Source organism: Peromyscus eremicus, chromosome 7 (genome assembly GCF_949786415.1).
Source record: "Peromyscus eremicus chromosome 7, PerEre_H2_v1, whole genome shotgun sequence".
Classification (NCBI taxonomy): Eukaryota; Metazoa; Chordata; class Mammalia; order Rodentia; family Cricetidae; genus Peromyscus; species Peromyscus eremicus.
In genome coordinates this window covers 4,954,568-4,967,146 of record NC_081422.1, presented here as the reverse complement: position 1 = coordinate 4,967,146, position 12,579 = coordinate 4,954,568, and the positions used below count along the sequence as shown (strand labels likewise).

General features: G+C 40.7%; 1 protein-coding gene across 1 annotated transcript in view; it reads right to left on the bottom strand.

Annotated features, from left to right (window-relative positions):
- Positions 1–5,152: 5,152 nt before the first annotated feature.
- Positions 5,153–12,579, bottom strand: part of Mmp20 (matrix metallopeptidase 20) — a 39,215-nt gene continuing 31,788 nt past the window's right edge. The window contains exons 9-10 of the mRNA XM_059266653.1: positions 6,547–6,650; positions 5,153–5,253 (exon numbers count right to left, since the gene is read on the bottom strand). Of these exons, the coding sequence (XP_059122636.1) occupies positions 5,153–5,253; positions 6,547–6,650 (205 nt within the window). The remainder of the gene's footprint in view (positions 5,254–6,546; positions 6,651–12,579) is intronic.

Sequence of the window (12,579 nt, the reverse complement as noted above, 5' to 3'; positions counted from 1 at the left end):
ACAGTTCTAGAAGAACCAGATGACTCACTGGCAAAGACGTCACCTGTGTAAGGTGCCAATGCTGAGGGCAGGGTGGGAGCAGGCTCTCGGCCCCACTGTGCATCCTCACTGCTGAGCCTTGCCTTGCCAGCCCCGCACCCCACACACCCTGCACCCGCCCGTGCCTCCCCATGCTTCTTCCCACACTGGGTCTGTCTGGAAGCTCCCTGTCTGTTCACCACCCTCAGCAGGCTCCAGTGCAGAGCTGAGAGCTGATGTGTGCGCAGAGCAAAACACTACTCTTACTTAGTGTTCTATGAAGAACACACGCATCTGCTCTGAGTGTGACAGAACTCACAGGGTCTCAGGAGGTCTAAGAGTGTTGGGCTTAGGTTCCACTCACAGCTGTCTTTTTTCAGCTCTGACAGCTTAAGTTCACTTAGTTTGGAAATGGAGAAAGAGAAACACTCATCTCGCTTAATGTGGAGATAAACAACCTGCATAACTCAACAGTGTCTGGCACACAATGAGTGCTCTATAGAAAGATCATTTAATAAAACTCAATGAAAATGCTCACACACTGTGGGTGGAAATGTACAATAGTATAATTACAATCACTGTGGAAATGATTTGGTGGTACATATAAAAACTCAATCCATTCACAGATCATGACCCAACAATTCTGTTCTTAGATATGTTTCCAGATAAATATTCTCTCAAAAGCGTAGGTGGTAGTCACCTATGAATGTACAGCAGACTCACATATAGAAATGTGTTCACAATTTAACCTCAGGCTAATGTTATCATTTAATTATTAATGTTTAACATTGTATTATTGTCTTGAGATAGTCCAAGAATAAGCAAGTTGTTATTTCATACCAACACATGGTTTTCCCTACTGTGAACAACCCGAGAGGGATTTCCGTGTTCTGTGTTCTCTTACGATTTTCTCATTGGCTCCTGTCCTACTGTCTTTTGATCTGTCCTCCAACTCTGGCCAGAACAACTGCGTTGTGCAAGAAAAGTTTAATTTTATCCTCAAACATGTTAAATGACATATTAGATTAGAGAGAGAAATGGTAGATTGAGACCAGATTACAATGAAGACATGTTCACTTGAAAAACAAGCTAATTTGTCCCTGAAAGTCAGTTACTAATTTCAAACTAAAATTTATTTACCAGAAGATTTTCAGTTCTGCTCCTGTTTCAATTCCAAGAGTCTAGGTAATAAGATTATTCCATAATGGGACTATAGAACTCGGGGGACAAAAGATGCCTTGTGATATGACCACATCATCAAGTCACGTTGAGATGGGATCAACACCGAAGACACGCTTGGCAGGTGTGAAACAACCCAAGGACACTGTATCTCCCTTTCTTCAGGCCCATGGGGGGGAAAAGGCAGAGTATCCTTTCCCATAGAGTCTTCTAGAAACTGCACCCCATAGGGCAGTACTGTACAATTTCTCTCAATGGTACTTTACTGGGTATTGTGATTGTAAATATTCACAAAGACCCTTTGATACCATTATAGAAAATGATGAAAACAGAAATAAGGACAAAACATGGAAGTGTCTAAATGAAAACACCCTGGAGACCTTCTGAGAACTCAGAAATACATGTTCAGAATTCTAAATAAAACCTAGTTGGTTTAGCGTCCACTTTGTAACACAGAGACCTATGCTGGATCCTGGTGCTTCCCAGCCGACTTAGGGCTGCCATTTTGGATGAGGTTAAGTGAAGAACATCTGACCCCAGTCACAGAACATTGAAAGGGAGCCTAGGGAAGCACCCCCAGGAGAAGCCTTTCTGGGGCTTGCAGAGGGCTCTGCCCACAGTCCCCACCGAGGTTACCAGAGAGTGGACTGTCACTGCATGGCCGTTTTCCACTTAGTTTCCCTGAAGCTGAGTGAGAGCAGTGTCCCTTGGATCCTGACTCCATGGATACCAACGTCTAGCAACGCACAGGTTCCCCCTGTAAAAGGTAAGCTATACACATGCTCACATGTAGTTTAGTCATTTAGATACTTAGAGTATCTAAAGCAATGTAAATGATATGCAGATAGCAGAATGGTATCATTTTAGTGAATAAAAAATACATATACTCAATACATAGGCAACTGTTTGTCATTGTATTTTATCCCTGTTTGGCAAATCTGTGGGTAAGAGATCCTCAGATATGGAAATCTCACTGTGTATAAGTTATTTCTTTAATAGTTCTCACATCTGATAGGGTCAGTGCCATACGTAATGACACAAAAACTGTCTCTTATGCTTTAGAGCCTGAATTTTCCCAGATGCATCTGATTCAACAAAGAAATGATGACAAATTGAGAGGTTTTTTTTTTTTGGGGGGGGGGCATGGAGTTAACCACAGCATATTTTCTAGTTTTTGACTTAATCCGAAATTTAAAGAGGAAAAATTCTAAGTTACCAAGTGTCAATTCATATGCTGTTACAGGTCACCAGATCTTGTGAGATCTCAAGGGAAGTCTGAATTCTCCACAATATCTCAGAACAAAATTAACTAATCATCTTAAGAATAACAATTAGTAAAGCCTTCAGAATATAAGGAAGTGCTCTCAGAACTTTGTGTGGTCTGAGTCATATTTTAAGTCTCTAAATGTCCCAGGAGGTCAAGAGCTATTCCGATTTGTCTTGCAAAGGAGGAAATCAAGAAAAGATCGGCAATCATGAACACCACACAGCTGAAAACAAGTCCCTGGCTTTGGAATGCAGCCAGCCTGTCCCCAGAGCACACGCTCTGTTGCTTCCCGGGACATCCCTCTGCACAGTGAATGCCGTCAGTCCTTCTTCTCCTGGGGAGTGCTGGATAGAAAGAAAGTACCTACTGGCTGCTCAGTACCAGATGTCTCCAGTCCAATGCTTCATCAAACACCAATGCTCTGTGTTTCTCACCACAGTTTCTCACCACCGCAGGAATTTCATGAATCACTACACCACTCTGATCTCCTTGCTTATTTATGTTTTTATAACAACTTTATCAAGACAGAATTTATAAATACATAATTCACGTATTTAAAATGTACAATTTGGTGGCTTTTGTACCATCACAGAGTTGTACAGCCATCACCACCCTCAGTTCTAGAACATTCCTAACCAACCAGTAAAGAAACTCTACACCTGTCCCCTGCTGCTTGGCTCCCTGCTGCCTAACAGGCACTGGCATTTATATCTTTGTATTTTTTTTTTAATCATCAGCATTTCATATAAATTGAATCATACAGCATGTGATCTTTTGTATCCACCTTCCCACTTAATACGACGTTTTCAAACTTCATCCGTATCATATCATGTCTCAGCACTTCGCTCCTCCTCTGGCTTTCTAAACATTCCATTGTCTGAATCTACTGCAATTTATTCACACATACATCATGTGATGGACATATTTCCTCTCTATTCAGGATATTGTGAATAATGCTGCCATGAACATCTATGTACAGGTTTTTGTGTTTTAATTTCTCATATGTATATATACAGTAGTGTAGTTGCTGTGCTTCTGTTTAACATTGTGAGGGCTTGCCACACTACTTTGCTCTTTGCTTGTTTTTTAAACAATTTATTTTATTTTTATTTATGTGAATGTGTGTCAGTACGCACACATATGTCTATGTGTATCAGTATGCACACGTATGTTCAGGTGCCCAAGGAGGTGGCAGAGTGGATCAGCTCTCCTGAAACTGGAGCTAAGAGATGGTTGTAAGTTGCCCTCATGGGTGCTGGAGGCTGAACTCAGGTCCTCTGCAAGGACAGCAAGTATTTCTAACCTCTGAGTCATACCTCTAACCTCTGTTTTTTTGCTTATTGGTAGTAAGATGTTTCCTGCCTGCAATGAAAACAAAATGGTTCTGCTTCTTAATAGGAGCACCTTGACCTTAGCAAAGACACCAGATGTTGTCTTCAATAGTCAACATCTGGTTGGATATGCACCATGACTTTCCATATTAGAAACCTAGTGGAATGCTTGCAGCAACTGTCATTAAGGCTTTTAATGAATCCACGAAGCGAATTTAATGAACGATGCTAACAGCAACAGGTTATAGCTGTTATAACTGCAGCTCTTCTAAGCAGCCTATGAAGTAAAACATTATTCAGTTTCAGAACTCCTGAAAGGTGGTAGAGTTTCTCTAGATTAATTATAGAATTCTAGAGGCTAAAGTTTTAAAAACTATAAGACTGATAGCCATAATTATGTCTGTGTTGTTAACTGGGTAGAACTAGGAAGAAAAGGTTTAGTTTGAACAAAAAACAACAAAACAAAACAAACAAACAAACAGAAAACACTAACTAAAACAACAAAAACTTCCCTAAGTAGAAAACCATTCAGAAGAAACTGAGGTGGATCAAAGATGTCCCCACTGGGTGTGCCACCAGGAAGAAGGAAATAGGTCAGGCTATGTTATTTTTCCTGGCTCTGTGTACTTATGATACTATTGTTTACATTTTCTACAGGTACACAGAATTTGTTGCCGGATAAAGCATGATACGGGCTAGTAAATATTAACAGAAAAGAGAAGTGAGGAGCTGTTCTAACACACCATTTTTATTGGGTTTCCTTAAAAAGGTCCCCTGTTGCACAGAGCCCAGCTGTTGGTGAGCATGGAAGGGAATTTGAATGCTTGTCTACCACCCACTTCAGAGACCAGTGTGGGGCACAGGGAACTACCCAACCAAGACACAGGCTCAGTGCTGCGTGTTGTTAGTGATGCTTCAGAACATAAAGAGGAACATTTATACTCATCATAATAAATGATGGCCATTGTTTTTAAAGGATAATTATAATTTGTATGGTAATGACCTTTCTTAATGAAAGAATTGTGTGTGTGTGTGCACGCACGCGTGCGCACGTATGCAGTCTTTTTCCTATAAATAGAAACCAAACTGATCAATTTGCTTTAGTATAGTAGGCTAAAAAAAGAATGCCCAACCAAAGGGTGTGTTATATGATTCTGAGTAAGGTGGCTTACTTTCTTATTTGGATTAAAGTTGTGAAAGAATAATTAGGAAAACAATGGAATTGTTATTATTTTCAAGGAACCCTCCTGACTGAAGGCCGGGAAGAGTGTCCCGGGCTATGTGCCTAACCCCTCATGTCCAGTCATCAGTTGCTCACAGTGGTCTTCATCCCTGTGGAGAGACTAACCCTGTGGATTTAGCAACCAACCCAGGAGCTGGATTTCACCACACTGACCACATCTTCCTTCTCTGTGTCGTACTTGAACGTTTTGGGTCCTGAAAAGAAGTAAATGTAGCCTAGAAGAGATAAAGTTGAAACTGGGGTTACTGGAGATGACGTGTGGGTCCCTAAGGGGTAAGGTTGCCGCTTTCTGAGGTGCTACCAATGAGGAACTGGGGGCTGTCAGAAGGCAGTGAGCTTGTCTTCTGGACGGCTCTGGCAACCTGTCACCTTCTCAGGTCATCCCTCACCCCGTCCTTTGCATCAGAAGGGTAAGGTCTTCACTTTGGGTCATGCGATAAGGTGCCCTCATCATGCTTCATGATTTTTCTAGTCCTTTCTCCTTTTTATAGCTGTCAAATGTCTGACTGGCCTTCAGAACCAGCTAATGTCTCATCAGAATATAGCCAACTGCCCCATTTGGCCCTGTTGTCTCAGATCAATGACTTCTTGAAGTCATTGTGAAGCCTATTAACACCAGTCAATACTAGAGCACAGACTGTCTTGTCTCCCAGTAGTTTCATCTGTGTTAGATAGATAGGCCTTTCCCAAGGATGCTCAACATTCCATTAGAACAGCGGCCACATTTGGAAGATCATTTGCACTTCTGAACACTGTCTGTCTCCGTGCTACACACTAAGAAGGAATTAAATGGATTTCATTTGTGTATAACACTCACTTCATATGACCTTCTCAGCTAGGTCAGATTTCAGGAGTCGGGTGATGAAAAGGTAGAAGAATCTGGGAAGGCTCAGACCACAACTACTGGACTGAAGCTGCATTGCGTTGGTGTTTGTTTGTTTTTGAGAAAGAGTCTCACTCTGTAGCCCAGGCTGACCTCAAACTCTTCATCTACGGGCTTCAGCCTCTTGAACGCTGGGATTATGGGTCGGAGCTGCACTTCCTGCGTGTTCACTTGAGAAAGGTCTCACACATTCCAGGCTGTCCTTAGACTTGCTATGTAGCTGAGGATGACTTTGAACTTCCCTTTCCCAAGTGCTTGGGATTACAAACCACATGTTTAGTTTACGTTGTGCTGGGAATTGATCCCAGGGCTGTGCATAATAGCTAGGTCAGGGTCAGGGTCAGGGTCAGCTACATTCCCAACTTAAAGCTGTACTTTTAAACACATCTGCTAGTAAAAGGAGAGCCACCATTTTATTTTTACTTACTTACTTTTTTAATAGGGGATTTTTAAAAAAATAATTCCGCTTTCTAGTATGTAACCTGGCTATTTAAGTTTACTAAATGACTTAGGACCAAAATAAGAACCAGTGACTCTCACCGAAACCCATTTTCTATCAAGTTAAAGCAGAGCCCAGATTTCCTGTTGTGATTTCCCAGGGCACGTTTCCTGTGGAGACACTCACCATTTAATTCCACAGCGGCATCTACCTGGCCACTCACTCCTGAAAATTCTTCTTCAGTGTTCTTTGGATAGTCTTTTTCCATTTTCTTTTTTCTTTCATCATAGCTGGAGGAAATATTATTTCACAAATAAGTTACTGTTGAATATAGGGGACATCAAGGTGGTCAGGAGTATAATTAGCCAGCTCTGATTTTGAACATATTTGAAATCTCTCTTTGTCTCTGTCTCTCTTAAATGAACAAATGAATGTGTGAATGATCAGCACATCAGAACTGAGCAAATCTGTAATAACAACCTTCAAGTCTTAAAAAACGGCTTTTGTTGCATTTCTTCGACAGTTTCAAACATGCACATTTTACATTCTGGGTACTAGGACCCTGCACCTTCTCTCATTGTTCCCACGCTTTCAAGTTACCCCACCATGCAGAACCGAGGTGGATTCTGGGGGATAGGCAGTCATTGTCCTTAGCTGTATACCCACTGAAGAGCCCAAAAGGCAGCTCCACATGATTGTCACATATGAGCCTTTTATCTTTGAAATCAGGTCACTTGGACCCCACTGCTCTTTCCTGGAAAGAGATTAGGATTCCAGCTCTGAAATCGGTCAGCATGTCTCTTTGCTGTAAGAGGCTGTGAGTCAGCGGTACTGTATGAGCTCAGCACAGGTGGAGATGACTCCTCAGCTAAACTCCATCTAAAAGATGAGAAAGTCCCTTCCTTAGGAGCACAGAGCTGGAGCTGGGGCATTCCCATGTGCACACCTCACCAGTCAGTCCGATAATTTTTCCCCCTGGGCTATCAGGTAGTTTCCTATGGCAGATTATGCCCACCATCCCCTGAAATGTGCCTCTGTCTCACAGGACAGAGGAAAACAGCAGCCGAGGTCTGAGGAGAAACGAAGCCTTCACAAAGAAGTGTTCAGGCTGGTGGAACTGAGGCGTGCTCTTCTCTAGAGTGCTATGGGCAGGGGAGAAGATAACGCTCCCCACATATCAACAGATCGACTATGATGTACTGGTATTCCAACTGAGACCTTTGATGTAGTCATAAGACCAGGGTTCTGTGTCACTGACACAAAGTTATCTGCTTTTTGTTTTTGCTGAGTAAGAACATAATCATCAAGTTTCTGGTTACTGCTTATTTCCATCATCCATCATCATTTCACAAAGAAGGAAGCTAGCTATCACTAAGAAAGGCAGAAAGGATGTAAGCTGGGAATAGAAGATGGTCCTTTCCAGTGACCTTCCCAGTGCTGACATGCTCCCCCTTTATGACACAGTGCTATTCTTAATTTGTTGTGAAAACTTGGTGATGGTCTTGCCCTGTGTGGACAGATATTTGGGGATTTCAGCAACAGAGCAGAGAGCATCATATCTACAGGTAAACGGCTTTGGGTTTGGCTTTCAATTTTTTATCTACCCAAGGTGTAGTGGAGGGAATATGAGAATCCACTCTGAGCTGTAAGCCTTCATTTGGAAAAGAGCTGCCGTGAGAACAAGACAACTCACACACATACACTCCCCTATGCCACTCTCCACAGCCTCAGGTAGGAGCCAAGACAAGCTCCAGTCCTAGACACTGTGCTTTATTTTAATCTCAAGAACATTGACTCTGGCTTTTTAGTATGAGGTCTAGCAGACTCTATAATTTGATCTGAGATAGTGTATACTTCCTGCCACATGGCAAGCCATCAAAATGACTATTAGCTGATACAGAAAATATTTTTGTTGATAATCTGATATGTACTATGATATGCTAAAATTGATGCTTTATTTTCTCATTGCTAAAGTCTTGTCTATGACACCTGATACCAAATTACAAATAATTCTCTGTAAGTATGATCATTTCATTCATGAACATTTGCCCCATCATTTAATGTGGATTAAAGGATACAGCCACGAATCGTTGTCAGTGATTTAGTGATATCACAGTGCAGAGATATTCTATGTAGATTTTCAGGTGCACCTTCCTCTCCACATTTGTAGTTGAAGACTAATGTTGGCAAGGGCCTGCACTTTTGTTTAACTGAACATAACACTGTACTTACAATGAAGGTTTGTCAAGCACCTCTGTTGGCATGGCTTTGTTCTTCTGAGACAAGGTCTTCCCAGGCTGGCCTTGAACTGGTCATGTAGCAGAACTCCTTATCCTCCTGCTTCCGTCTGCCCAGTACTGAGGCATGTGTGACAACCTTCCACTATTTCTGGTATGTGTACAGCCAGCTTCTGTATACTTCAGTATACTCTTCCAAGAGTCACGTGTAGTGTCCATACTTACTTCAGTTTTATGGCCACATAATACTCAATTGAATGAATTTATCACATTTTATCTACCAATTCAACACTTAAAGGTAATTTAGATTGTTTCTATGATTTGATCATTACAAGATGTTGCCATAAATACTTGTATACAGCGTTCATTTCTTTTAGGAACATGCCTGTGAGTGTAATTTGAATCTGATGTAGTTCTATTGACCTTTCTCTGGTATGGAAGATAGTCTTCCATTGTGGCCTCACTAACTCTCCATCCCATCAGCACTTGTATGAAGGTCTTGACTCACCTACATTCCCACAATACTTGAAAGGATTTGGCTTTTTGATTAGAGTTTCTAATGTGTATGAAGTGACATCTTGTGGTTTGGTTCATATTTATCCAATGACATTGATGCCAGCCATCTGCCCATGTGTTACTTGGACATTTGAACTTTTTTTTTTTGAGAAATGTCTAGTTAGATCCTTTTGTCATATTTTAACTGGATTGTGTGTCTTTCTAGTAATTGAGCTATATGACACAAGTCATTTGTCAGGTCTGACTTACATTTTCCACTCCCTATGCTTTATCACACTTTCTTGTAGTGTCCTTTGAGCAGAAAACTTCTTAATTTAATAAGGTCCAATTGGTCTGATTTCCATGTGTGTGTGTGTGTGTGTGTGTGTGTGTGTTTATATCTAAGCACACAGTGTCAAATCCAAAGTAAGGGAGCTTATATTTTTCTCTAAAGGTTTTTCTCATTATTTAACCACTTTTGACTTAATTTTATTCACGCTGTGAAGAGTCCAGTCCCATGCTTTTTTTGTGTGGCTTTTCACTTGCACCAGTGGAGTTTGTGATACGTATTGCCACCACACTGAATGTCCTCAGCAGCTTGTGAGCCAACTTACTGTAGACATATGAGTCAAATTCTAGACTTCAAATTTTATTCCACTGATGTATGTATATGTCTGTCCTTATGATGGTCACACTTCTCTGTTAGCTGCTCCTTTGTAGTGAGTCTTGAAATCAGGAAGAATGGACTGTGTATATATAAATTTTCCTCATTCCTTCTTCTTCCCCCAATGTTTGAGCCATTTGAGGGCCCATGAATTTCCATGTGAAGTTGAAGTTCATCCTGTCACTTTCTACAAAGCAGCAAGTGACACTCTGATATTGTGCTCAAGCTGCAGATTGGTTTGGGAAGTACTGGTGTCTTCAAACTACAAAGGCTTGCAGCCCACAGACAGGTAGCACATTTCCATTTGGAGCTCATGTGTAATTTCTTTCATTGAGAGTTCAGTTTTTAGACATCATATCTTTCAATTTCTTTTTAGTTTACTTTTTAAAATATTTTAGTCTCTTTGATGCTATATTACGTAGTCATTTATTTTATTTTCATCCTTTCAGACTTGTTGAGTGCATTTGTTAGTTCGAATTGTTTTGAGTCTTAATTATGTCTTTCTATGGAAAGATTAAATCATGCACAAGGAGAAACAGTTTGACTTTCTTGTCTAGACGGCTTCCATGTCACTTGTTCTCGCCCCACTGCCCGCTTGGCACTTCCTGGAAACACTGAACGAGTGGAGAGTGGGGTTTCTGTTTCGTCCCTGATCTTGGTGGGGACAGTCATCACTCATCACTGCTGAGTCTCAGGCCAGCTGTGATTCTCTTCTCCAGTTCAGGAAGTTTCTCTCTATTCTATTCTATTTCTATTACTGCCATGTTTGCTTTTTATCATAAAACGGTGCTGGGTTTTACCAAACATCTTTTCTGCATCCAGGAAGACAATCCCATGGTTTTTCTTACTCTATCAGCACAAAACATGACACTATTTGATTTCTAGATATTAATATATTCTTACATTCCCATAAAATCCCTTCTTCCTCTTTGTGTATAATTATTTTAAATACTTTCTGGATTCCTAGACAGTATTTTTGGAGCACTTTTGGATTCATATTTACAAATAAATTTCTTTATTTCCTCATAACAACTTTGCCCAGTTTGGGCGTCAAGGACTTGCTGGCTCATACAGCCTGCCGGGTGTTGCTCTCGTCTAAGTTTGTGAAAATTTGGTATTAATTCTTCTTTAAATGTTTTGGTAGAAATCACTGGTGAATAAACCCTTCCAGAGAATTTCTAATGTTGTAAAATTATTTGTTCAGTATTATTTAAATTCGAAATATTTAGCATAAATTTTATTTTATAAGAATTTGTAATATTGTTCTCTTTAAAGATTTATTTTATCTTAATAAGCATATGTGTGTGTGCATCTGTGTACATGAATGTGTATGCATGCATATGTGTGCTCACAGGTACCAAGGAACATTTTTAAGGAACAGTTGATGACCACAAAAACTGTCAGTTCTTTTTATAAGGTTAAAGGAACTTGGTCAGACACAGGCACTGACAGGTGACCGAATGCACACCATCTGCACAGATCCTGTGTGGCAGCAACCATCAGACATGGCTAGCGGTCCTTAAGATGCAGCGGCAAGTGTGGGCAAAGGGGACAGAGTACAGGAGGTGCTAAACCGAGGAACAGGACAGTAGATGCGGAGTTATCAGGAATTCTAAAATAGGTACATGTTTTTGCTTTCAACTAAATGTCTTCTTATTTAAATAAAATACTAGTTGGGCATGATGGTACATGCTTGTAATTCTAGCACTCAGGAGGCCGAGGCAGGAGGATTGCTGAGTGAGGTTAATGTGATCTGTATAGAGAGATATTGTCTAAAAAAACCCACCTCCTATAAACAAAAAACAAAATACTGTGTCCATAACCACTTATCAGAAAATAAAGCGAGTATAAAACTAACATGCTGTGTGTTAACAGAACAATCGTAAGCACAGAACAACAAAAACCATTTACCCAAAGCACAGAATAACAAAAACTATTTACCCGAAGCACAGAAAAACAAAAACCATTTACCCAAAAAGGGACAAGTCACAGTGTTAAAGATTCACTCCATCAGAGGGATGTGAGTATTTGAGTATGTGTGTATGTATGTAATCATAACACAGCCTTTGTAATAAAAAGCAATGGTTGACAGCACAGGAAAAGAGCATGAATTGTAACATTTCTGTATCAAGTAAGGAGGAGGAAAAGCAGAGGCTAGAACGTCTAAATGGGAACTGTTTAAAGGCCTAACTCCAATTATGGAATGTCCTCTCAGGTGTTCCCTTTGAGGTGTTGAGGGTTGAACCCCAGGCCTCACATGCTAGGCAAGTATTCTCCCATTGAGTACACCCCAGCTCAAAATGTCCTCTCATATAGGACATTATTTGCTATGCTTGAGCCACGAGGCAAGTTGGGATCAATGTCCAGTGACTAAAATGATACAAAAATCTTCTCTTAGATAAGACCAGACAAACTTCTCTCTATATTTGGAAATATACTCGAATAACTTCTGAAAAACCATCATAATGAAATTTTCTTAACAAATGAAGCATATTTCCTTTGACAGTCCATGGGACACAGTGTTGGTATCTAGTAAGACCTGTTCCCAGCAGACTGAACTCAATAGGGAGCCACCATCTCTGGGTTGAATAACACATTAGAAGCCAAAATTAAAAATGAAGCAAAAATTTATATAACTTTTTAGTTAGACTAACAGTTGACAGAAACTGTGATAATCTTTAGCTGTTGCAAAGGAACTAGGGGCTAGAGAGATGGTTCAGTGGTTGAGAGCTCTGATTTCCCATCCAGAGGACCTGGGTTCCATTCCCAGTACCCACACAGTGGCTTGTGACCACCTGTGACTCCAGTCCCAGGGGATCCAAC